The following is a 27,795-nucleotide window of genomic DNA, read 5'->3' on the forward strand; positions in this document are numbered from 1 at the left end:
TCATGTGATCAGTCACAGAACTTTTCTTTATTCCCTTTCTAGCCTTTGTTTTCCTTTCACAATGTTCGTTTTCAGTTTATTGGGCTATTGTTTATGCATATATATTGCACTAGCTGACAGTAGGTTCAGAATTGTTATTTTAACCTGAAAGAATGCTTCAATATATTCAGCACAGTTGTATGACAGCCAGTTCTGGATGCTGGAACTGTATGTTTTTAAAAGTGTAATTTAAGTATTCAGTAATTGAGTGTTCCTCCATAATTATTGTAATATCTTTTTTGTTCACAGGAACAGTCATGCTTCAGTCTTAGTCAATTTTCAGCTTCATGTAAGAGTTATGAAGGCTCTCAAAATACTTCTAATATAAACCTCCTTAATAAAAGAACCAAAAGCATATACACTCCACTAGAACTCCAGTTCATGGAAATGAAAGAACAGTATAAAGATGCTATTTTGTGTGTGGAATGTGGATATAAGTATAGATTCTTTGGAGAAGATGCAGAGGTAAGTAACTTTTACCAAGAGCACTTATTGTTGTTCACTTTGTTACTTTGTTACATTGTGTGGAGGGCCACCATCATTGATAGAAAAGGTTCTTTAAATTTAGAATAACACTTGTAATCAAGATACAAAAGATCTACCCTCTTTAAATCTAAAGGTGTCAATTAACATTTTTTTGTACCACAAGAAAGGCACATCAATATTTGCAGTATTTCCTATTTGAAGTACTGACAAATCAGCCAATATTAGATTCTACAATAACATTACCTTGTTTACCAAAGTTAAACTGAAGAAATTGAGGGTGAACTGTATTATGGCATAGAACTAATGATCAGAATAAAAATATTTAGTTTGACAGTAACCTGATGACTTTCTGAAAAATGCAATGTCCAACTGCCCTAATTGCATATATTTGTGAAAATAGCTACTTCCCTCATTAATAGAGGGCTATATAGAAATGAATAGGGGATGTTTGACACAATTAGGTATGAAATTATATCTGGTGCTTTATCTGCACAACTGAAATCTATATGAACAGGCAAAAATTTCAAAGGAACATGGCTTACATGTCTGCAAACCACAAAATGGCCCATGAACATCCTTCCTCTCATCTCTCTAAATCATTAATACTGTTTTAGCCTTTGTTCTGAGCTATTTACATATATAATTAGGAGCAAAGGGAAAATTACTTTTGCTTAGCCATCGGAGGCTTCATTTGCCCAGTTGTCTTTGTTCTGGGTATTTGGTCTACCAATTTGCTAGCAGATTTACTGTCCTGAAGCCCGTTCAGGTTTAACACCCTTCTGCTTGTCCAAAGCACAGAGCTGGCATCTGGAAAGAAAAATGTCTTTGGGTCATTGTGTAATGTCATGTTTCTAGCAGCTGCTGTGATTTTATTCTTGTGAGGGTGCTTGGATGCTAATGTGATGAGTGCAGTTTCACGGGCTAGATAGTTATTTAGGCTTATCAAGGTAACATAACTTACACTGCCTTCTTGCACTGGACTTCAATGGGAACTCTTTGGCCCTTGGTATTCATTCACGGTATCAAGGGGTAAGTTGCAGGGTGGATTGATTTAAATCAGTGGTTTCAATCATTGATTTGAAGCATATTTTTAAGCAGGAAACCTTGATTTAAATTAACAATTTTAATCTTGTTTTGCTTCTGTACTTTTTAGTTACCTTTGTAAATAAAGGTTCGTTCTCATTGGTTGGTAACCATTTAAACAGGTTGATTTGCAACTAATTCTAGCCAACTAAATTTGGTACTTCCTTTTGTTAACCAGAAGAATACACTATATCAACACATTTATTTAAGCAGTTATATAACTTAATATACGTTTATTCAGATTCTTAATTTTTTTTATTATGTATCATCTTTACTAGATTAATTTTTTGGTTGTGTTTTGAGTCAAGCACTCTCTGTAGAAATTAAAATTCAGTTGAAGTGGACTAGTATTTTAAAATTGTTTCTATTAGTTCAATAAAACTCCTTTAATGCACTGGATACATTTAAAAAAAAAAAAAAAGTTCAGTGGAGTTCATCAAAACATGTTTTGCATTTAAAGCTAACTGATTTATTAAACAAAGGAAGTATTATCTGTATTTAGTAAATTGAACTGATAGGTTCTGGGGACTATGTCTTTCAAGACTAGTAGATCTCTTCCTTTCAGACCTAGCTTTTTTATTCAATGATAGTAAGAAGAAAACAAGCTTTCCTGCTTTTTTTTCAACTTCTAATTGTTTTTTGACTTGGAATGAACAGGTCATTTAACTGAACTAGTTAAATAAGAATGAAAAAAATATTCCTTCTGCACTTGCAGAAGACGCTAGTGCTGTCAAAAACTCATTTAGCACTTCAGCTAACTCTGGTTCCAGGTGCTTAGCCAGTGACTTTCATCAGTTCAGTGGTTTGATGATCTTTAAAATTTCAGCAGCAAATAGGTACTGCTTTTTATTATTTATATTTAATTTAAATTATTTTAATAGATTATAGTAATTTTAGGTCTTTTTTTTGTAGCCTATTGTATTTTCAATTTTAATTTTAAATGGGTTTATTTTAAAATAGAAAATGCATTTAATTTAAATAAAAAACCCAGTTTAACTCAAAATAATTGATTTTTTTTAAAAAAGAATATTTGATTTTTTTTATCCACCCTAGTAAGTTAACAAGTAAAGTCTGTGGGAATGGAGTTCTTTGTTCTAGTTAGGATGCTGAGATTGTGAACGCTTGCTCCATGCTTAGACTTCTAGTACCTCAGTTCTCCTGCTTAGCATTCCACAACACACCGCCATAGTTTTGGTTAATAACTGATTTACAGTAACACTTTTTGACAAGTCTGTATTCACACAGCTCTATCACAGTTACCAAAAGAATCTAGACAGAGAATGTGAAGTAAGAGTGACCCTAATTGTTGACTGACTATTTTTTTCATACTTTGCAGATTGCAGCAAAGGAGCTAAACATTTACTGTCATCAGGATCACAATTTTATGACTGCCAGTATACCGACCCACAGACTATTTGTTCACGTACGGCGACTTGTAGCAAAAGGATATAAGGTCATTTTTTTTTATTTAATTAGATATTGTTAAAACCAAAATAGTCTCAATCCTCACTGAAATAATTGTTGATGTCATATGGATGTTCTCACTTGAAAGATACAAAATATGAAACCTTTTAATATTTTACTGGAAAAACATATGACAAACTCCTTTTCATTCAGTGCTTTCTATATACAATGTCTAGGAACCTTTATGATTTTTAGTTATGTTGATTCAGGCCGCCTCCGTTGGTCTCACAATATTTCAGGGTCCATTTGACTTTTCTGGAAGCAGTTCTGCCTGTCAGTAACTGATAGAAAGTAGGACAGAAAGCACTTCCTTCATCTCTCTCTCTCTTTCTCCTTTCTGTTTTCCTTTTTTTCTTCTCAACCCATGTTTTTTCCTCTCTCCTTTTCCATTGTTGTTAATCTCTCTGTTGCTAATCTCTTTCCCTTCTTTCCCCTCTATGATCATTTGAGTCTTTTTTGTACCTCTTATTGCCTGATGTTCTGGTGAACTTTACTATCTACAGTGAAAGAATTGTTGCAGCAATTCTTCTCTGACAGGTGGCCAACCTCTCAAGCTAAGTTGTTTCAGTATAAACCATGAGACACTAAGGGCAAGAGGAGAAAGGAAGTTGCAGGTAAGCTGCAATTCTGTCATACTTGATGGTCTGAATTAGTAGGGCTGGTTCTAGCCCTTCTCCCCTCACAAGCACATTTTGGTTTAATATTTGTATCTCTTAAATTAAATTTTTTGTTTAAAGTTGGTTATCCTTTTTTCGTTCATTAGTTAACATATTTTTTTTGTGCATATTATAGGTGGGAGTTGTAAAACAAATGGAAACTGCAGCACTGAAGGCTGCTGGAGAAAATAAAAGCTCTCTCTTTACTCGAAAACTGACTGCTCTCTATACCAAATCTACACTTATTGGAGAAGATATCTTTTTTTGATGTGTTAATTATTTTGCTTTTATACTGATCTTCATTGTGCTCTGTGTTATGCAATGTTCAGTATGGGTTGTGTGTGTTTGAGATTTTTTTGCCATAGTCCTTCAGTATAAGAGAGCACGTTCCTGTTAATTAATGGGCGTAGGTGGGTGGGAAGTGCTGACTGTTTTTTTCCCCTCTGCATTGGGAAGGTTCTGGCTGCATTGTCACTTCTGTATTTACAGCAGAAATTTATTCAATAGGACTGGGAAATAGAGGATGGTGAAATGTTAAAACTATCAATATTTGTGAGTTTCAGATGTTTTGCAATAGCACTGGACTCTATTGCGGGATTGCATTATTGGAGCACTTTTTGGAAATGGCAGTGCATCCAATTCCAGTAGTTTAAAAAAAAAAAAAAGTCAACCTCTGGAAATTTGTTGCTAGAAATGAGACTTCAAGAATCAAGGGCTTCCTCATCTTAACCTTTAATATTTTTGGGTATGCAGTAAACACGAGAGGAAGATTTTCTGTTTGCATAGCCCAGGGGGGGAATTACTTATATGATCTCCCCCTCCCCCCCCCCAAATAAAAGTCATATTGTAAATCCCTTACATTGGTGCATATTTAGTGGCCAACACTTAATATAAAAGGAAATCAATGGCAGCAGCAAATAAGGTTTCTGAACGGTTTGCTATGCTGTTAAGACAAGGCTAATGATACTCAAGTATACCCACATTTTAGGCTATGGTAGGACTTCATCCAGATTTCATGAAGAATGAAATCTCTCTCAGGTTTTTAAGTGTGTTGCAATAGAACAGAGATTACATCGTCCTCACAATTCTTGTTTTTTTGTTTTTTTTTTTTCCCAAATGAGAAAAATCTACTGCTAGGATTTATGCTGTGCCTTTGGTGATGTCCTGACCAGCTTTTTGACCAGTTGGTAGGTGTAGCATTAGTAATTCTTAATTAGAGGTCTTGAAAGGGGGAAGGATTAAGAGTCTGGAGTCAGCACCTGGATTTAATTATGTTCAGAGGTAGATACAGTTAAAACAAACAGAAGTTGGTCCTATGGCCTAATAATGAAAGAGGGTAGAGGAACTATTGATGCTGGTAATAAGTGTTTCATATAAAATGAGGTGAGCCTGAATCGAAAGCCAATGGGCTATGAAAAATCTAACATTGGTAGCCTGCCCTTTAATCCTTGTAACTGAAATAGGATATAAAAATGAATTAAAAACAGCTTGTGACAAGCGCAGCTATTTCTTTCTTCCTTTTACTTTGTCCATTCCTTTGTTTTTTGTGACCATTCCCAGTCAGCACCCACAGATTCTTTTAAATTTTTCACACTAAGTAGTTATTAGGTACTAAGAGCTAAAGAAGAAAATTGACTTGACTTGAGCTCACTAAATTAGGATGAGCTAGCTCGATACAACGCAAGATGTGTGGTCTCATCCACTTACCTCTTTTTGTGACTAAACCCATTCTCCTGTCTACTTCCTGCCAGCCATTCTTCAGGTTTGGTACACTTGCCCTCTTTGTGAGGTCCTGTGTGCCAGGAGGGAGATGAGACAAAAGAAAACACATCTTCTATTTATTTCTTGATTAGGTCATCCTAAAACTGCAGTTAGGGAAAAGGGTACTAGAAGTTAAAACCCACAAATCAGGGAAGCAACTTGCTGCGTAATTGTTTAATGGAGCAAGGGCATTATAATAAAATACTGTTGGTTTTCTTTTTTTGTTTTTTTTTGTTTTGTTTTTTTGCTGGAGACACCAGTGTGACTCTAGTTACTCTTGAAATGTGTTGGAAGGCTCAGGTAAAAGCTAGTGGAGTGAGGAACAACACTGGATGACACCTTGCATGGTTTGAATGTAATATATAAATGCAGGTGATCTTTTGCTCTCCACTGCTACTGCTAGGACACTAGTGGTCTCCGTTGCAGACTGTTGCTACTACATCAGGTGCTAGCTTGCTGTCGTGTGATGCTCATCAGCAAATTTTGCTCTTTACTGTCAATTGCACAAGTTTTACAAGCTGGCTAGTAGGCTACGTCGTCAGAGTGCTACTTACTGAGCAGGGACAGCACAAAGACAGTAGGGAATTTAGTATCTGCAACAGCCTGCGATTGTTTGAATAGAAGACTCCAGACAGAGGATAAAGACTGGTGTTTTGCTGAGATGATGATGATATGTATGCGTACACTGTGGGGATCTTTCAGTGGGCATGGGTCTAAGGCAATCACTAACTTTGATTTTGGTGCTATGTCAGGAATTTGAAATTGACCAGTATCCACACCACCTGAGTCAGTTTTATGTAGGAAGGAGGCTGTCCTCTGTCAAGTTGGTGTTTCTGTTGGGTATATGGAATACTATTGTGTTTATCCCAGAAAGAAAATTGTTTTCGGCAACCATCACTGGTTTTATCCATGTGAACTATTAGTTGTTTTTTTTAATATTTATCAAATGTGAACCCTTTGCTGAAGCTAGATGATCCTGTAGATGTTGAAGAAATAACGGCTGATGTCTCCGATAACTATCTTCTTTGTATCTGTGAAAATAAAGAAAGCTTAAGAGACAAGAAGAAAGGGGATGTTGTCATAGGCATAGTGGTAAGTTGTCTTTCTTGAGGAATCTGAGTTTATGGTTAGGGCTTATTTTGTGATTTATCTCTGTGTTTTAAAATTCCTTTGTGATTGTCTCCCCTGACAGTAACGGTGTTTATAAGACATAATGCAAAGTTTTTAATGAATGCTATTTATATCTTTCAGTTCATATGTGAATTGAATGAGACATTTTATATATAAAAAATAATCAAAAACGCTTGAGTTGATAGCCTGAATTATATATCCGGTGTACAAGGCATATCACTTTTGCTCATGCATAATTGCTTGAAAACAGTGTTTTATTCAAATAAAAAAAAAAGACAATGTTAGAGTTAAAATATGTTTTGTAAATTGTTGAAAATGTTGTCCCTCGTAAGTGTTCAAAACACTTACACTTGTTGCTGACTGCATCTGTTTCCTCAGTAAATTGCTCTTCCTTCACAAAAGTTTAGTAATGAGATTCACAGTTGTCTTAGACTTCAACTTTTGATTTTCTTTGGAGATTCTGAAATGAGAACTATATACTAGGCAAATAGTGACTAAAATGAGAACTGACACTCTGTCTACTGATAGTTCATTCATTCATTCATTTTGTTTACAGGTTTTCTGATTGTACTTGTCATTGTGGTATCTGATCCAGTATGTATCTGTCCCAGTTATAAGTGGTGGTGTACTGTGTCAGTCTGAGGATATTCGAGAGAGATTCGCGCAAAAGCTTGTCTCTTTCACCAACAGAAGTTTGACCAATAAAAGATATCACTTCAACCACCTTGTCCCCCCTCAGTTGTAAAAGCACATTTTAGAAAGGCATCTCATTTTTAGGGAGAATCCTGTCTAAATTCCATAGGTTTCCAATTATGTGGATTTGCATTGCCCCTTAATAGTGACAGAATTTGAGCAATGACATGTAAAATGAACCAATGCTATTCAGACTTCTTAACATTTTTTAAGACATCATTATCATCCTGTTTCGACTAACATTTGGGCTTTCAAAATTGTTAGGATAGGACCTATGTTCTCTACATTTGAAATATGTACTTATTTTTAGTTTTCCAATGTCGCCAAGAAATTGTGGGACTGGTGGAGTCATCGTTTTTGTGTAACACACCATTAAGTGTGTGTGAAATTTCCTTGCTGATTTGTTAAAACTTATAATGATTGACTAACCAAAACTATTCTCTGAGCTTTGCGTGTGCCTGCTGGCAAATACTCAAAAATTGTCCTGCACACTCAGAATCAAGCGTAAGAGATTCATTTTGGCTTCTGCTGCCCTAGCAAAATACGATGTTTGTCAATGGCAAGGTAAACACTCTGTTTATATATTTTTGTATTTGACAGGGAGTCCAACCCACTACTGGGGAAGTAGTTTTTGACAGTTTTCAGGACTCCTCATCTCGCTTAGAATTAGAGAGTCGAGTTTTGCGCCTGCAGCCAGTTGAACTAGTACTTCCATCGGACTTGTCGGATCAATCTGAGAGGCTCATCAGCAGTATAACCTCTGTAAGGTATGGTGTTACATTATGTTGCAACTTGGGATCTGGAAGCCAGCAGTGATGCATAGTTGTCTAAGACCTTCTCTGAAATTTTCACAGTTCACTGTTTGCATAAATACCCCCTTAACTAACATGATCTATCTAATATAAGTAATGTGGACATCACTGTGGTATCTGAATGTGGTGATGAGCCACTTGTGCATCTTATACCTTTTAAGATCTCTGAATGATTTGAGGCTTTTTTCCTCTACAGCACTCTTTGTTAATTGAACATGGAGAATTAAATACCTGTTGGAAAGTTTTGGTATTTCCTATCCTATTAGACTCTCTTAAAACTGGTGGGACAGAAGTGTTATGGCCATTCCATCATGTACATTTCAACATCTCCCTTATGTTTTTAATGACAGATGTTTCAAAAGAAGACTGGAGGCTCCTTTTCAGTGGCAAATTTATTGTGGTATTCAGTCTGAGATAAAAATAGACCATAAAGCTGTAGCTGGATAGCATAGCTATGGGACCATAGGACAAGAGCACGACATCCTTCTAAAGGTGGCTTGTGAGCTTGCGAAGCCCTGCTGACATCCCTTATGGTCGCCATTTTTTTCTGAGAATGTAGTGTTACTTTTTTTAATGGTTTAAAAACAGTATCTAAATGTTCAAGGAACTGTTTTTTTAGCTTTTAAAGAAGCCATAGAGTTTTTCTCCTTTCACAGAGGGAGTCAAAGATGATGCTGGAACTTGGCAGGTCCCATGAGTTCCTGAACTTCATCCTGCAGGACTGCCATGCTTTTTAACTGATTGGTTTGTAGGGACAGCTTTTCTGTGTTTTTACAGGAATTGGAGGAACAAGAATATATGAATTTGAAATGTAGCTCTGCTTTTCTGGATTTAAACATTATTGGTTGTGTGCAATCTGCATTTCCAGACCAGACAAAAATTCTATGACAGATGCCTAATTATGGGAAAGAGATGTATATTAATATTTGAACAAATTAGCCAACTTGTAGAGGTTTGGAATTGCTGGCAGCTGGGAACAAGAAGACTTGTTCTTTGTCCAAATGGAAAAATAAATTAGCAGATGGTTTGATGAAAGGGAAAAAACAGTTGTGCATATATTTATTTCTTGAAAGCAATATCCTGAATGATGGATCTCTCTTCAAAAGGATTTATTGACAGGTTTTTAGCAATTTACATGGTGCCAGTTTGTAAAAAGATAGACTTCCTGTTCTAGGGAAAATACCTCTGGTTTAAAATAATGCAGCTGCTAGTTTTGTTAGTAACGTTTTAAGCTTTTATGACACGTTGGATAGCAAATTCCTCAGTTGACTGAGTGTTGACACAATTGTTGAGGTAAGATGCAAGCTAAGAAGAATTCCTCAAAATTAAGGAGGAGACTCTACATTTTGCTGAACTTCAGGTTTTTTCCAAAATGTTTCAACATTAGATTTGAAGTGTTCAGATTTACATTTTGTTATACTTTTATTTCAGGTAGTTATATTAGGATGTTACTTATATGCATAATCTGGCAAAAAAGGTGTCCTAAACACTATTTACCAGGCAGCTAAAATGAACAGTTTTGTGCCTCTTTAGGAGTTGTCTCAGTTGTCTAAGAGAAAGTGATACTTCATGTTATCTGCAAAATGTCATCCTTGTTGTGTGTTAAGACAACCAGCATATCCAATTATATTTACCACAGTTACAAAGTGCATCTGATTATTATTTGATTCGAGATTTGAGAGACTTTTGATAGTCCTTTGTATTAGTCAGATATGAATTGGACAAAATGCTGTTTCCCATCTTGCTTGAAAACATTGGTCGCGTTAGATCGTGTGTGTGTAAATATATATTTATTTTCTAGAAAAGATATTGGCCCTGTTCACTGAGTCAAGTTTGTCTGCAGTTTTAGGGTTTTTTAATTAAAAAAAAAAAAAAAAGTGATTGCATATTCATTGCCCATGCTGACGAAAGGTATAATATAGCTCCTCAGCATGGGTGGAGTTGCAGATATTCCAACATACTACCATTAACATAGGATTTCCTTCAAAGGCATCACCACTGTAGAGAAACGCTACTCTAGTACTGTGACTATACACCTGATTTTGGAGTCTTGTATTATAAACTTGCAATTGGCATGTTCAATGCCAGAGTTAGCTAATTAGAAAATGTGGTGGGAGGCAGCTTTAAATGTACTTTACAATAAAAAATAGAATAAAATGCCATAAATACTTCAAGTTGGATTTTCTGGGCAAAGTATGTGTAATTTGGTACTTACATTTTTCTTGAATATTCTGGACTTGCACTTGATTATTTAGTCAGAGTCTTTCTGAAGATAATTTATGGTGGAGGTGTCAAATACAGAGTTGAGATTGACTGTGTCCTGTTGCCCATGTATACAGTTAGTATGGAAAAAAATACTGCAAGTGATGGACAAGGTTGTAGGCAGAACAATATCACTGGCTCTTTTTAAAATTGTGTAAAATCCATGATATTCTGCCAAGAAATGGCTTCCGTCAGAAATACAGTAAAGAAAGGATTAAATTCACATTCCCCTTTCCCACTCAAAGCCAGAATAAACAGACTTTGTGTATAGAACTCTGTGTGAGCTGGGGAATGAAATCCACCCCCAAATTGCAGGCAGGACATAAGAGAAGCGTAGCAGCTGTTTGAAGTCTTAGACTGAAATAAAGGCCTCAGTCCTTCACATCTCTTAGGTGGTAGGATTTATGGATACTGGATTTACATAACTGTGTACTTGATGTCCACAGCTTGGCCCCTCTCAAACCACCCTTATGCACTGGACTATGTAGAACTGGCTCAGATCCCAGCTTTGCCTTTGAGAGTCTGAAGGAGGATCTCGGATATCTAGCCTTTGATTTTCTTGGACAATGGAAATAGTTAGTTAGTTTGAGGGCGGATTGATTAAATCAATGATTTTAATAATAAAAATGTATGGACTTTGAGAGATCATATAATCCATCCCTCTGTGCTGCGGCAGGACCAATTACACCCAGCCCATTCCTGACAGGTATCTTTCCAACCTGTTCTTAAAAACCTCCAACAATGGGGATCCTACAACCTTCCCTGGTAAAGTACTCTAGTACTTAACTATCCTTCTAGTTAGAAATTCTTTCCTAATATCAAACCTACATTTCCCTTGCTGCAGATTAAGCTGTTATTACTACTTCTCCTACCTTCAGTGGACAGGAAGAGCAATTGATCACATTCTCTTTACCACATCCCTTATGTTTGAAGACTATCAGGTCCCTTCTCAGTTGTCTTTTTTTCAAGTCATGCTCAATTTTTTTAACCTTTCCTGATTGGTCATGTTTTCTAAACCTTTTATCATTTTGTTGCTCTTTTCTGGACTCCAGTTTGTCCACATCTTTCTTCAAATTTAGCAGCTGGACACAATATAACAGCGGGACTGTACTTCATCTTGCAGATTCTGACACAACCTTTTTTGCATGTTTAGGGCAGATTTCGATGGCCTTTTTTATTGCAGTGACAGTGGTCTGACAAGTGAGTGACTTTAAGTATCATATTCTCTCTTCCATACCTTCAGTTCTTGCGAGAAAGGTAACTTTTCAAGCTTTGCCTGGAATTTGTTCTCCTTTCAGTCCGAACCTGGGTATTCTCCTTCAAACCCCCCCTGAACGCACTGTATGAGAAGCTGCACTTCTTGGATGTTAAACTTGTACTCAAGTTTTATCTTTCTGGTGAAGTAGCATCTAAAATCACTATTACTAGAAGGGTTGAAGGGTGTGTTCTTGTGGTCTTTGATCAAGATCAATATGATCAGGATGTCTTGATCTGAGTTTGAGAGATGACATTTGACTAGAGAAGGCTCTGCTTCATGGACAGTGTACACCGAAGCATTGATTTCCAAGGTGTGTAAGATAACAACGTGGGCATCTGTCTGCTCCTTTATATGTATTAGTTGACCTCTCTGCTTCTCAGATTACCTCCTTTTGCTGTCTAAGGGCCTGCTAGCAGCCCAAGAAGGTAAATACATCTCCTAGTGTTACTGCTTGCTACACCTGCTGTCTGTCCATTAATCCATTGTCAAAGGGGGGAAAGTGAGAGAGATGCAACAAAGGAAGATAATTGACCAGTAGCTGTTTGCTGTAATCTCTTTACCCATCCTACATCCCCCACTCCCTTCTAGCTAATGTGCTCTTGCTTGTTTGTTTAGTACTATTTTTGCTATCTTGTGTATCGTTTCCTCTGGCTCTAGAAGTTTCTCTAACCCAAGGTACGGTGTTTAGGTTGAGGTTTATATACTTAGGGGTGGGATTTAGGAATTCTTTTGCCTCCTTGCTTCCAGTAGGTGGCACCATAATGCTTTCTGTCCCTTAGTCAGCTATCAGAATGGGGAAAAAGGGGAATAACTAGTAAGTAATTTCCCATTTGTAATCATAAAGAATAAAATTGAGGTCCTTTGTGTGACTGGATGGTGAATAGAAATAAATGCTGACTTCAGTAGTAATAATTTGGAGTTGCAACTTTGTTTTAATTAGAAATGTTTGAACGTCAGAGACAAGTCACTGCTTTAGGATTAAAGAAAAATCTCAGTGGGGTGGTTGCATGCTGTAACCCCCAATAAACAATTGTATAAATGCCTAAAACCCAGATTTGCAGTGCAAATTGATGTGTTAAGCTGTTGTAATTTTCTGGGACGGCCATTAAGGGTTTGGATAGATACCAAATGGAATTATTTACAAAACTGAAGAAGTTAAGACACTTTGTAAAACATGCTTTGTTTCATATACAACTTAATTATTTTTCCTCATTCCCCTAAGGAAATAATAGTTGGTTTGTTTTTAAAGAGTTATGAGTAGGATTGGTATTTGCACCTGTGTGAATATACAGGGGTAATATCACAGTTTTTTTAACTTTGTGGTATGCTGTGAGGAATATTCTGATGGGCTTCAGGGAAATTTTCTAAGTTTCTTATTAGCGTTGGCCTTTAGGCTCCATGAAGGAAAATCATAGCTTTCATGTAAAAAAAACCAAAAAACAAAAAAAAAAAACCCACAAAAAAATACCTGAGCTACTAGCTCCTTGACTTGCAGAGAGAGCTTGGAAGATGTTAGCCTATGTAAATCAATGTTAATTGATTGTTACAGTTGAAAAGAACATGTAGCTTCCCCACACTTAATTCTTTAATGTACAGTAAGTCAGTTAAGCTTAAGGGGTGTCCCAAAGAATCACCAAAAATTGAGACTTGTGCACAATGATGTGTTCATAGTAGGGAGGAAACAGTTGTGTTTGGAGTGGGCAACAGACATGGCGGTGCTACTTGAAAATGCTATAGACCAGGGGTTGGCAACCTTTCAGAAGTGTTGTGCCCAGTTTTCATTTATTCACTCTAATTGAAGGTTTCACGTGCCAGTAAAACGATTTAACGTTTTTAGAAGTTCTCTTTCTATAAGTCTATAATATATAACTAAACTATTGTTGTATGTAAAGTAAATAAGGTTTTTAAAATGTTTAAGAAGCTTCATTTAAAATTAAAATGCAGAGCCCCCCAGACTGGTGGCCAGGACTCGGACAGTGTGAGTGCCACTGAAAATCAGCTCATGTGCCACCTTTGGCACGCATGCCATAGGTTGTTTACCCCGCTATAGACCATTGGCTCATTGCCAAATGGGTGTACAGCAGTCAACTTCCCCCCTGTGACTGCCTGCCTGAGCTCTAGCATTGAGTTTGAAGAGCTGGTACTTAGAGGGGATATGGGGTTCTATCCTGCTGCCAACACCCCTACTCCCAATCAAGGGGCCTTACTCTCCTACATTTATCCCCTCGTACCAGCCTGGAGAGACTGCCAGCAGTTAGCGGAGGCCTGTACATCTTGAGCTATAAGGGACACATTCTCTAACTGACTACTAGTATAAGGTCATGTATTGCTCACAGGTGCAGAAAATTTTTGAGGGAACTCAGTAAAATTTTGGCATCATGTTACTGGTACAAAGTTCTAGAACTTAATATGTGGACAATGAGACTTCAAGCCTGAGGTGTAAAAGACTGGAAAAAAGTGTACATGCTGTATTTTAAATTTTGAGCTGTCTAATCTGGTTATGGAATTAAGTGTGGCCCAATAGATTTCAGATGCAGCCAGGATCAATCTTGAGGCTACAGCTGGTGTCAGAGTAAATGCTGGTGCTTTGAGCTTGCCTAATTACAGAAATAATTTGTAATTGCTGTATTAAAATGGAATTATCATTTAATTGTTAAAATATTATTTGGAATGAATGAAAAAATATATAATGAGAGATATCTATAGATATAGATAGATAGGTATAGATATTGATTTTAAATTAAATTTGTGAGTTGATTTAATGCTTATGACAGTCAATGACAAATAGTCCTGGTTTGAGCCAGGCAGAATAGAAACTGCCAACTACACCAAACAATGTGATATTTTTGTGATTGATAGAGGGAGACTGTAATTGGCTAATAACATCGGAGTTATTCTGTTTTGAGTCCAACCTAGGTTTCCAGAGTTGAAAAATAAATGCGCCTCACTTACTGTGCTTGGCGGTGCTCTAAATGTGCACTTACTGTAGGATCACAATCTACATTAATCACTGTATATGCTCTATCATAAGCCGGTTCGTTTATAAGCCGGCCCACCCAAGATGGATAAGTGAAAATGGAAAATTTTTATGACCCATTCATAAGCCGACCCTTTATTCAGGGGTTGGCAAACTTTGGCTCCCGGGCCATCAGGATAAGCCGCTGGCAGGCTGATATGGTTTGTTTACCTTGAGCGTCTGTAGGCACGGAAGTAAACCTAAGTAAACAAAGTGTCCCCTCCCATCAGCTGCTTACCGTGGTGGGCCGGGACAGCAACTGGTGGGGAAACTTTTTTGGGGGGGAGAAGCTGGGGATCAGGGGAGTAATGCCTGGGACCCCCACACTCTCCCCATCCCTTCCCACCTTAGCTGGGGTGGGCCAGGGGAGGATGTCTCTGGCCTGGCCAGAGCTGCTCCGGCAGGTTGGGTGGTGTGGCCACAGCCTGCTCCGGTGGGCCAGACCGGGTGGCGTGGCCGCAGTCTGCCAACCCCGGAGCTGCAGCTGCTTCGGAGGCGGGGGGGAGAGCAGCGTGGCCAGAAGCGGAGATGCTCTGGCCCCGCCTCTTTCCTTCTGGCTCTGCTGCCTCTCCTTGCCCCCTCTGTTGGGGGGACGGCTGTGTCCCACCTCTCTCCCTCTCTGTACCCATTCATGAGCCGACCCCCTTCTCTGATGCTTCCCTTTTTTACTAAAAAAAATTCTGCTTATGAACGAGTATATACGGTACCATTGAGGTCTTGGATTTCTTATAGTCACCAATGCTACCTTTTTGTCACCATTGAACTGGGCTTGGTTTCAGTGGCAACCTTGAAATTAGTGGGAATCTTGTGTGTGCAAGGAATGCAGAATAGAGCTCTGTACCTTTAAGGAAGTGTAAATGTAGTGCCTATAAAAAGTACTAGAGGGAGCCCTTGGAGGCTGAAGTCCTGTACTGAACAGGTATGAAAAGGCAACAATGGTATGAGTTTCCCAACGGTTACTTGGAAGGGTAATTAAATATCCATGTCAATTCAATCCTTTGTTGAGGTTGCAATAAGGATGTCAAATATGGTGGTGGTATTTGATGTAGTCACTTGTTACTGGGAAGTGGACTGAGGTGAATAACACATTTTGATTAGCTTATTAATATTACTATATTTTTGCACTAATATTGTACACAATAATATTGTATTACAATGTCCAGAGGTGTGCTAGACACCTCATAGTACAGATAAAAAGACAAAGTACTTGTCCTGAAGGATTAACAGTTTAATTTAGACATAACACAAGTGGGAACAATTAGAAGGGAATGAGAGGAAAATCAGGAATGGCTATACAGTGAATGCATGGACACACTAGTTAGGAGTTCGGAGAAGAGAGAGAGAATGAATAAAAGCATTTTCCAAATATTGGTTTTCTGTAATCTGCTGAGGAGCTTTCTAGGAACCATCACCCACTTGGTTTCTTGAACTTGGATGAACATTCAAACCATGGTGGGGAAACACAGATTAGCAAAACACTTTCTGTGCATTAGAGTTGTATGATAGAAGCTCCTTGCTTAGTCACTTAGGGCTTGTCTACACTGGCAGTCTACAGCGCTGCAACTTTCTTGCTCAGGGGTGTGAAAAACACCCCCCTGAGCGCAGCAAGTTTCAGCGCTGTAAAGCACCAGTGTAGACAGTGCACCAGCACTGGGAGCTACACCTTTTGTGGAGTTGGGTTTTTTTAGAGCACAGGGAGAGCTCTCTCCCAGCGCTCTGCCGCGACCACACAAGCCATGTTAACGCACTGTCGCGGCAGTGCTTTAGTGTTGCCAGTGAAGATTAGTCCATAGTAAAGGCAAGTGTATGAGAGAGAAGGGACGTTGATTAATGTTTTGTATTGATAGTTAACATTTGTGTTTCTCCTCTACCCCTTCTGCAGACTTGGGGGCAGGCAAACTAAGGACTCAGTATATAAGTTTTCAGTGATGTTTCTTTCATGACTATGAAGAAAAGTGGCTAAAAAGAAGGAGGGGCTGTCTTTTTTTTGTGTTTTTTTTTTTTTTCCATTCACACTTCACCATTTTTCTTCTTTCCACAATTTAAAGCCCTGTAGCTCTGGTACACGGTCAAGTGGTGTTGGAAATATGACTTGAGCTGAACTCTTGCCAGAGATAGTGTCATTTAAGTGAGGCCTCAGATTCTCAAAACATACCAGACAGAAATATCAAGTCAATTCAGAAACTTGATCCATGTTCGTGATAGTGCACGACCAAACAATCCATCAAGCTGAATCTGCCTTCATCTACTTATGTGAAATTTATTCTTTTATTTGTAAAATCATTTCTCAGATGCTCTGTGTTGAGCTAAATCTGTCAGCTCTTTGGTCACAAAATAGCAACGAACTTGCAAAGCAGTAACATGGAAAGTACATTTATTGTAGCCTCTGGATGTTACACGTGACATTAGACTTTGCGAAGTGACCTACTGTGAAAGCTCTCCCTTTTTCCTGTGTCAGTTATTCATAGTCTGAAATAAAGTTGGGTAGCCTATTATTGTTAGGATGTGCTACTTTTGACCTTTGATTTAAAGTGTTTTTAATTATGGGAGTTATTTAAAGGAACAATATAAATATGGACTATATAAATATGGACAGTTACTGAAAAACTTATTATGAATTCCTAATACATAAATTAGAAAAGTCACTGTATTTTAGCATTTCTGTAAATCTTCAAGGGAAGCTTAAAATAATTAATTGGAAAATCAACAAGTCCATTTTCATCACACTTAATGGGTTTTTAAATCTGTAGCAGCTTATCAAAGGAAACATAAATTAGAACAGTAATTGAGTCACCAGCTGTCCCCTGTTTCTGTCCAGACACTTCTATTAAAAACATGGCAAAATGAATGTAAGGTAAATTTTTTTTCAACAGATAAAAAATACCCTGTGCCAGATTCTCCTCAAGCAGTTTGTTTTAAATTATAAATTCTCAGTTCAAGACATACTGGGCAGTCAATACTTGTGGGCTTGTCCTTCTGTAGAATGGAGATAGGCTAAGCTGTCAACTACCAGTGGGGCCTCTTTAGAGCATAACACCAACAGTCAGTAAGACAGAATGTCCTGCTCCAGTAGTTGGGAGTGCTACATAACTAAAGTTGTGTGTATCTTATGGGTATCCAACAGTAGTAATCTTCCCCCATCTAAAGTTTTAAATCTTTAAAATACTGTGTAAAAACTCTTGAATCAGTTTTGATGAATGGCTGCATTTTCCCCCTTCACTGCCGCATCAGGAATGCTTTCTCAACAGGTACTTCAGAGATGGCCACTGATGCAGCAGTGACTCACTCCAAGCCCTGTCCCACATACTAACAGTGATAGATGGGCTTCTATTGAAGATGACACTTTCAGTAGTTACCTCGGGTAGCACGCATAGTCTGTCTAGCTGACATATTTGGGCACCTCAATGAGCTGATGTCTTCTTTCCAAGGGTGAAATATGAATGTTTTGTCCATCTGTGAAAATTAGTTTCCTGCAGTGCAAAGGAGAAATGGTCTTGTTTTAGATTGCATGGAATGAGGACCCGGCTGGGAACCATCAGGAACTACTAAGTCAGTGTCTTAGAGATTTTAGATGCAGCTTCAGGACTGTTTTCCTGGTGACCCACAGAGGGGAAAGAGGTGGCCTGCCAACCCCTTTTAACTTGTTGAGTCTGCAGCACTGACTGGGCCATTGCAAGACAAACTGACTCTGCAGTGGTTTCTCTAACCAGAAACTCAGCAGATGTTGGCCACCGCTGAAGGAGCACCACCCAGCTTGAATTGCAGAAGCCTTGAAAATTGTTATCCCATTTTTGTATTTGTATTTCTGAGAGTCAGACTTTTATTTGGTGGTAGCAATAAAAAAACCCAAGTATTGCAGGTACCTGTAGATTAAAAATTTGACCTAAAATCAACAATAATGCGTCCAGTTTTGTGTGCGTATGGATGATGAATGAGTGCCAGAGTTAAAGTGTACAAGCTACGAGAGCAGTCTCTGACTTCCATTTCTTCTCTCATTTAATTTACCTCTTAATTCGCTCCTGTTTTCTCTCCATTGGCTCACTTTCCATTCTTGTTCTTTCCATACCATACATTAATTATTGCCTCTTCTCCATCAGCAACTCTCTCCTTTTCACTTTCCCTCTCCTCTCCATCACATAAGCCTCTCCCTCACTTTCAGTGTGTTATTGTGAAAGTTAATGTGACATGTGGGGTGTGTATAAGAATGCAAGATAAATCTGAACAGCAACTTAGAGCACTTTTGCACCAGGACCACCAGAGCAGTAGCCAAGGGGAGCCTCCTCTGCCCTCGCTGATTGCCAGCAGCCAGGGAGTAATAATTTGGAAGAAGGGAATGAGACCAGGAAGAACTTCTCTCTGAGCAGGCTTGAAGCTGAGCATCAGTTTAAATGTGTTGTCTGTGCCCTAGTCAGAGGGCTGTGGTGACAAGAGAAGTTAGAGTTTGGGTGTCCTTTGTAGCTACAGTTAGATAGCTCAGTGCCGGTTATCCTTCGTAAAAAGGCAAGTAATAGTTGAATTTTCCAGCCAAGATAGCGAAGACTGTATAACAGTTTTTAGAACTTTGCAACCAGGTGCTGTTGCAGCACCCAGCTGGATGTTTTTTAAAAGGATGAATAAGGTTTGTGAGCTACAGGGTACATAGTTCAAAGGCTGTTCTTTTTGCTAGAAAGACAAGCAGTAGTTTTAATTTATAATTAAGCTAGGTTTCACTTTGTTGTAAAATAAAGTACAATTTAATTACTTTATGGCTCTGCTGTACACAATAGGATGTGATTTTTAGGATGGTGTAGCTTCTCTAGTGCTTGTTTTTACAGCCTTTTGCAATTGCAGACTTAACTGATGTTGTCAGGCGCAACATCTTGTTACTTAATACTTTTTTTTTTTATGGTAGCACCTAGAGGTCCCAGGACAGGCGCTATATGCCATAAACAGACAGTTCCAGTCCCCAAAAGTTCACAGAGTTGTCCATAATATTAAGTAGGTTTGGGGATTTTTACTTGCATTTGAGGTAAACTATTACATAGCCTCAGTTCTGACTCAGTCTCAAATTGGTTCTGTTCGTGGCATTTTATATTAAAGTGAGGATAAAACTGAATTAAAGACAAGATGAGTCTCACACCAAAGAATGAGAAATCTTTGTGATCGTGCCAAACAGAGAAATGCTATTAGATAATCACAGCAGCAACTATATTTCATTTTCTTGAGAGAATGAGATCTCAGCCCAGAAATTCAGACCATCATAGTTCCTTGCTGGGCAACCAGATTTGAATCTTAGTTCCCTAGGGACAAATGATCTGCAATCCCCAGCCTGTTCGATAGTCTGCTGAAGTTTTATAAGCCAGACACTTCTTAGTAGAACTCTAGCATGGTGAATTCCACTCCGTAATTCAGCTTCTAAGGCACGTATCCTGTCCCCAGAACACAGCCTGAGTCTGAGTTACACACAGCTGAGATATGTGTTGTGGGGAAGGCTATGAAGTTGTTACACAAAAGGTCAGTGACCGCTATGGAAACTTCAGTTTCCCTGACAGCACCTTTTATTTTCTATTTTGCTGGTAGAACTGTGTAGCAAAGGATCTCTTGGCCCACTCTGAATCTCTTCTCCCACCATTTTCTACAGTGCAAAAGGAGCTACTGTGACACTGTACTCTATGGAGTACAAGCATATACAGCCCCTGTGTTGGCTCTGCCAATCCTGTCCTTCACCAGCCCGGTACAGCCAAGCTCTACAATAAGTTATACTGAATAAGGGGACTTTCATGCCTACAGAGATGGTGGAGCAGGATTTGCCCATCATACAAAATTTTGCCTTCGGATTTCCATAGTGAACCTCTGTCTCTGTTACAGAATTCCTACTGCTGTTATTAGGTGCCCTACCTGTGTAGGGAGAGCAAAGTGTCAATTCCCAAAGCTGTTATGTGGCTCTGAGTGTAGAATTTTGCCTTATATACCAACACTAACATATTGGAATACCGTTTTTCCCCCATAGCTGCACTCTGTGTTTCTGCCCCCTTTCCTTTATGAATTTATGCAGGGAGTTTACATGCTGGCCTCTTAGCTAAGAATTTAGGTATAAATAGTGTGCTATTTTATATTTAGCAAACTATATAATATAAAACAAAAACATACAGAAAAGTAAGTACATTTCTTGATGAGTAGGTTATTTAATGTTTGGAGCTCGGAGAAAGTGGCTTTGAGGGTGGTGGTATTTCTCTGTATTTCCCCTTACAAATAAATAACTAAACTTTCTTAATGAGAAATTTGTAATTAATTATAGATATACATTCTAATAAAATGTTTCTGGTATTAGATCTGATTAAAAAAAAAAAACTTCTTTAAAGAAATCCCAATATTCATACTGAAATTTAATTAAGGCTTTTTAAAGTTTAGTCTTGCTACTTACGACTTTTCAGGCTTTCAATATGGCTAACATTCAGTTAACTGACACTGAATGTGGAACGGAGTTCTGAAAATATGAAAGTTCAGTGTCTATGCAGTTTATAAAGAAAGCAACTCCCAACACTTTTTACGACATGAGACATCAATTGCCAAGAAAAGAACATGAAATAATGATGTAAATAAGAAATATTCAGAATTAGACAACAAAAAACCTATCTGAATATTCAAGACAAGTAAGTTAGAATAACAAGCTGTTTTAAGCAAGAAATTCAAGAATGATTGCAAATTTTCTGCCTGTCTGCCAAGAATAATGACCTGTCACTGTAATCTGAAAGCAGTGATACAGAAGCCTTCATTTCAGATCTAAATTAAAATCAGATGTCTTGGTCTTCAATTATTTTGACCTTCCAACTTTTCTGATTAAGCTCATAATTGTTTTAGACTTGTTTGTGTGAGAAAGTACTAAATATTTTGCATTTTTGAATGTGTTCGGAGGGCCAGTGATATTTTTCATAATGTATATAAGAATAAATACACAGGAGGTTGTTGATCATTGTTTGGCTGCGTGTGTGTTCTTTCTGTATGCTTCCCCAGCTCGGCGCAGAGAGCAGAAACAGCAGACTTTGATTGAACTACTCAGTAAATTCACAGACTTGGTTTTCAGCAAAGGAGCTTGGTCAGGTTTATTGTTGATGAAGCATGATGCTAACGCCCAGGCTTAATGATTGCAGGTACACCAGCACAAGTATGCTCGTGACCGGCTCAGTTAGTGGCAGGACTTTCCATTATCCTCTCGGCCCTACCCCGACACCCTCTCAGCGATACCTCTTTATACCCCAATGCAAACAAGTCACATATTGCCCCTCTGACATATTTGGGTGCCACCCATTGCCTTGTACCTGTTTTGATCAAAACATCTATATCCATCATGCTGTTATCCTGATCTTATCTTTAGGATGGGTCAGTGTGTTCCTGTTATCTTTGGGGAATGTGCTGGTATCAAGGTGTTCTGGTACCACCCTTCTGGAATGTGTCTGCGTGTATATTCTTGTACCTAGCACTACTTAGGACTGTGTTTGTGCAATGTCAGCCCTGTTCTTGCCAGAGTCTGTGAGCAGGGCCTGCCTCTTGCTCACAACTTAACTTTGCTTTATAGCAGCAAAGCTTTAACCACTAGTTTCGTTCAGGCCTCTGATACAAGGGCTTATGTTTCAGGCCCTCTTCCTACTACAGAGATCAGCTCATACTCAGCTTTTAAAGGGGGACTTCAGTATGGGCTGGGAAAAATACTTAAACATTGAACATGTCCATCCTTTATAGGCTTGGTCAGGTATACTTTTCCTTGTTTGTTTACTGCAGCAAAGATTTTTATTTTAATTAAGTATGTTCCTCCCTACAGTTAAGTCATAATACTGAGTTTGTTGATGCAGTCTCTCTATGGCACCATACTGTGATATGACAGAAACACATGATTATGGCTTCACTGCAGGATCCGGCAGGAGGGAAGCTTTTTTCAATAGACATATCTTTAAAATTATCATGGTAATATACCATAGAAGAACAGAGGGAAAGAAAACTGCTTTTGGTTCAGATATCCTATCGGATAGAGGTCTATGCCAGTTTCAGGTCTCTGTCTAATAAAACATGTATATTCTGATGATGCAGTCTTTTGGGACAAAAATTTGTAGGTTCAAATTTCAAACCAAGGTTTGGATTTGTATCTTCAGATTCTGCATTGCAGTGCTATGGACAAGAAGTGAGGGTATGAAGAAGTATTAGACCTGATGTGTTTTGAACGAGATGTTAACCCAAGATCCCAAGTGGCCATCTCCGGTTGCTGTTTAACATCTCATTTTATATCCAGGCCGATGTATGTTTCCTTCGCCTCTGTCCTTGTAGCCAGCCATCTTCAGTGTTGTCTGGCTGTTAAACTTTCTAAAGCAGTTTGACACTTTTTAATGTGAAAAACGCTGCATAAAAACAAATTGCGGTATTTTCAGTTATGCCATTTATTACGAGGCAATGTTTAAAAACTTTTGGCTTATTAGTACAGATTTAGTTGTGAGAAAAGGTGGATTAGGTAATAACTCATTATGTAATGATATATTATGAGTTACATAATTTATTGGACCAGCTTCTGTTGGTGAAAGACAAGTTTACACAGAGCTCTTCTTTAGATTGTGAAAGCTTGTCTCTTTCACCAACCAAAATTGGTCCAATCAAAGATATTAGCGCTTCCCCCCACCCCCACACCCCCCCGTCTCTTGGGTATCTTGGGACTGATGCAGCTACAATAACCCTGGAAACGGATTTAGTTGTGTTTGTCAAGAATTCTTTTGAAAATATTGAATCAGTTATATTTACAAATTACAACATAATTGTCTCAATCTAGAGCTGAATATCCCAGGAATATAAAACATGATTTGAAACTGACACTGTAGATTTTTTTTTTTTTATGGCTGTGGAACTGTGATATTGACTATTTCTTATTAATTTCTCTAATTGAGTTGATCCTACAGTGTTTTGCAATAGACTTATTACAGAGATTGTCCTATTTTTTACCTTTGGTGTGAATTATAACTGGCTTTTGGGGGGAAAAAGATCAAAAGCTGATTAAAATGATTATATAATTCCTTTCAGTTTGTTTCCTTCTTCCAAACATAACACTAACATAAGAATGGCCATATTGGGACAGACCACTAGTTCATCTAGCCCAATATCCTGGCTTTCCACAGTAGCCAATGCCAGATGCATCAAGGGGAATGAACAGAACAGGGCAATCATCAACTGATCCAACCCCAGTCATCCAGTCCCAGCATCTGGCAGTACATAAGAACAGCCATACTGGGTCAGACCAAAGGTCCATCTAGCCGAGTGTCCTGTCTTCCAACAGTGGACAATGCCAGGTGCCCTAGAGGGAATGAACAGAACAGGTAATTATCAAGTTTCAGAGTAGTAGCTGTGTTAGTCTGTATTCACAAAAAGAAAAGGAGTACTTGTGGCACCTTAGAGACTAACCAATTTATTTGAGCATAAGCTTTCGTGAGCTACAGCTCACTTCACTGGATGCATTCAGTGCAAAATACAGTGTGGAGATTTATATACGGAGAGAACATGAAACAGCGGGTGTTACCATGGACACTGTAACCAGAGTGATCACTTAAGGTGAGCTATTACCAGCAGGAGAGCGGGGGTGAGGGAGGAGGGGGAAAAACCTTTTGTAGTGATAATCAAGGTGGGCCATTTCCACAAGTTGACAAGAACATCTGAGGAACAGTGGGGAGTGGAGGGAGGAAATAAACATGGGGAAATAGTTTTACTTTGTGTAATGACCCATCCATTCCCAGTCTCTATTCAGGCCTAAGTTAATTGTATCCAATTTGCAAATTAAATCAAATTCAGCAGTCTCTCGTTGGAGTCTGTTTTTGAAGTTTTTTTGTTGAAGAATTGCAACTTTTAGCTCTGTAATCGAGTGACTGAAGAGATTGAAGTGTTCTCTGACTGGTTTTTGAATGTTATAATTCTTGATGTCTGATTTGTGTCCATTTATTCTTTTACGTAGAGACTGTCCAGTTTGACCAATGTACATGGCAGAGGGGCACTGTTGGCACATGATGGTAGATGTGCAGGTGAACGAGCCTCTGCTAGTGTGGCTGATGTGATTAGGCCCCATGATGGTGTCCCCTGAATAGATATGTGGATACAGTTGGCAACGGGCTTTGTTGCAAGGAGAGGTTCCTGGGTTAGTGGTTCTGTTGTGTGGTGTGTGGTTGCTGGTGAGTATTTGCTTCAGGTTGGGGGGCTGTCTGTAAGCAAGGACTGGCCTGTCTCCCAGGATCTGTGAGAGTGATGGGTCTTTCTTCAGGATAGGTTGTAGATCCTTGATGATGCGTTGGAGAGGTTTTAGTTGGGGGCTGAAGGTGACGGCTAGTGGCTTTCTGTTATTTTCTTTGTTGGGCCTGTCCTGTAGTAGGTGACTTCTGGGTACTCTTCTGGCTCTGTCAATCTGTTTCTTCACTTCAGCAGGTGGGTATTGTAGTTGTAAGAATGCTTGATAGAGATCTTGTAGGTGTTGGTCTCTGTCCGAGGGGTTGGAGCAAATGCGAGTGTATCGTAGAGGTTCGCTGTAGACAATGGATCGTATGGTGTGTCCTGGATGAAAGCTGGAGGCAAGTAGGTAGGAATAACGGTCAGTAGGTTTCCAGTATAAGGTGGTATTTATGTGACCATTGCTTATTAGCACCATAGTGTCCAGGAAGTAGATCTCTTGCGTGGACCGGTCCAGGCTGAGTCTGATGGTGGGATGGAAATTGTTGAAATCATGGTGGGATTCCTCAAGGGCTTCTTTTCCATGGGTCCAGATGATGAAGACTACAAAAATCCCCCCCCTCCGCGCGCCCCCCCCCCCGCCATCCCCGGTAATAGCTCACCTTAAGTGATCACTCTCGTTACAGTGTGTATGGTGACACCCATTGTTTCATGTTCTCTATGTATATAAATCTCCCTACTCTATTTTCCTCTGAATGCATCCGATGAAGTGAGCTGTAGCTCACGAAAGCTTATGCTCAAATAAATTGGTTAGTCTCTAAGGTGCCACAAGTACTCCTTTTTCTTTTTAGGTAATTATCAAGTGACCCATTCCCTGTCATTCATTCCAGCTTCTGGAAAAGTTGGAGTCTTAGGGGCACCCAGAGCATTGGGTGGATTCCCAGATCATCTTGGCTAATAGCCATTGATGGACCTATCCTCCATAAACTTATCTGATTCTTTTTTGAACCCGGTTATACTTCTGGCCTTCACAACATCCCTTGGGAACAAATGCCACAGTTCTGGAACAGTCGTGTAAATGATACCTTTTATTTTGACACTTACACTGCTTTTGTGAATAAAGGCTGTTTTCCATGAATGATAGCTCTTGTATTTCTTTTCAGTGGACTATAGTTTGTCATTTAGTGAGGCGTTTTCTTCTGTTGTGCCTATTTTGCATTATATTATTTGGTTTTAACAGAGGAAAAAGCCTGTAGTGTTATGTTTACAGTATGTACTTTATTTTTATAATATTCTAACCTGATATCAGAAATACACTACAACATATGTTCACTACTAAATATCTAGGCATAAAATTTCAGGCAAGTGTTGTTAGTGACTTTAAAAATCCATATTTTGTTTAAATTTATTATAAACAATGATGAGTTGATTGAGAATCTGGCTTTTGCTTTTTGGTCAATGGCAGTGCAATTTTTTGACAATATTTGTTAATCTGATCTGAAGTTTTAAAGGATATGAATCTTAAAAAAAAAAAGACTAGATTTCTGTGGATTAAAAGTCACACTTCTACCTTTTGACAAGTTTAAAAATGAAGAAACATCAAAGAGGAGGCAAATGGAAGCTAAACCTAGTGTAACTTAAACTGTTTGGGGAAAACAGTTTTATTTTTTTAGGCCAACTTTGCTTACTGTGTTGAAGGAATCACAATTTCTATAGCAGAGGGCTAGCTCTGCTATGGTTGCAGTTAAAGAGGAATTAATGAAGAGGATACAATATTCAGTGCTGATTAAAATTTCTACCCAACAAAACTAGATCTCACTAAGAACCGTGTACACCAGTATTTTTAGATATCTGAAATGGAATTAGCAGATTAAATTGCCTCAAATTTACTTTTCTTCTTTGAGTGATTGCATATTTCCATTCCACTCTTGGTGTGTGCATGCCCTGTGCACTGTTGCTGGAAAGTCTTCCCTCAGTGGTACACGTCAGGGCAGTTTGAACACCCTTTGCTGCCATGTGCCAGCGGTGCTGGTATAAATGGCTCAGCCAACTCCAAGCCCCTTCAGTTCCTTTTTACCACCCATGGCAGTTGCTTGAACTGCTCATCTTGCTTTTGCAAGTGCTCTCAGTGGACTCTTTGTACTGTGTACCCTTGTATTTTGTTGTACATAGTTTAGTGTTATTACTGTTTTTAGTGTAGCTAGTTAGGTTTTACCCCCTCTGAGAGTTGTGGTTGATTTCTGGTGCCAAAAGATATCTTGTTCACCTGGTATGAAGCACTGCATTTTCCTGTAATAAGGCCATGCCTCTGAGTGACCTGCACTCAAGTTGCTTCAGTTGCCTCAGGAATGCTTGTATCACGGAGCGTTGTCAAATTTCTAGGGACTTTAAGTCTTGCACAAAGGAAGCCACTGAAGCCACTGTAAAGTTTCTACTCATGGAGGTGGCCTTTAAACCTCTATCTGATCCAGGTTGGTCAGACTCTGCACCAAGTGCTTCGGCGTTGGTCAGGAGTGTGCCTCCTACTGTGCTTGAGTCCAACGTTGCTCACCATCCTCAGTGCCTAAGAAGAGGCAAAAGGCTTCTAAGCAGACTGATGAGTGGAAAATCCCCTGCACCAAAGTCTACTAGGCATGGTGTTAAGAACAGAGTGCTGTCTAAGTCTAAGCACTGCACTGCTTCAGCACTGCAGAACCCAGCACCATTGACTCTGTTACCTAGGGATGCACCATTGAGTCTGGAGCCAGAGGGAGCAATGTAGACATCTGGAGTATCGCATCTTACTGATACCTCAGTATCAGAGGCATTTTGAATAGCCAGAGATCTCTTAAGCCTGTCGCTGTCAGTATTGCTGGCAGTTTGCGTCATCACTGTCAGTGCCAGCAGACGTGGGGAAACCAGCAAGGTCACTGCAGTGCTCAGTACCATGCCAGTCCTATTTACCTCAGATGGCTTGCCTTTTGGTAC

The 27,795-nt window shown here is 38.9% G+C and overlaps 1 protein-coding gene across 3 annotated transcripts in view; it reads left to right on the plus strand.

Moving 5' to 3' along the window:
- The window catches only part of MSH3 (mutS homolog 3), a 184,897-nt gene that overhangs the window by 10,934 nt on the left and 146,168 nt on the right, over positions 1–27,795 (plus strand). For all 3 annotated transcript variants that reach the window (XM_077817126.1, XM_077817127.1, XM_077817128.1), the window contains exons 4-8: positions 289–504; positions 2,945–3,061; positions 3,865–3,982; positions 6,436–6,581; positions 7,914–8,080. In XM_077817126.1, the coding sequence (XP_077673252.1) occupies positions 289–504; positions 2,945–3,061; positions 3,865–3,982; positions 6,436–6,581; positions 7,914–8,080 (764 nt within the window). The remainder of the gene's footprint in view (positions 1–288; positions 505–2,944; positions 3,062–3,864; positions 3,983–6,435; positions 6,582–7,913; positions 8,081–27,795) is intronic.

The sequence above is a fragment of the Eretmochelys imbricata genome, chromosome 5 (assembly GCF_965152235.1).
Source record: "Eretmochelys imbricata isolate rEreImb1 chromosome 5, rEreImb1.hap1, whole genome shotgun sequence".
Classification (NCBI taxonomy): Eukaryota; Metazoa; Chordata; order Testudines; family Cheloniidae; genus Eretmochelys; species Eretmochelys imbricata.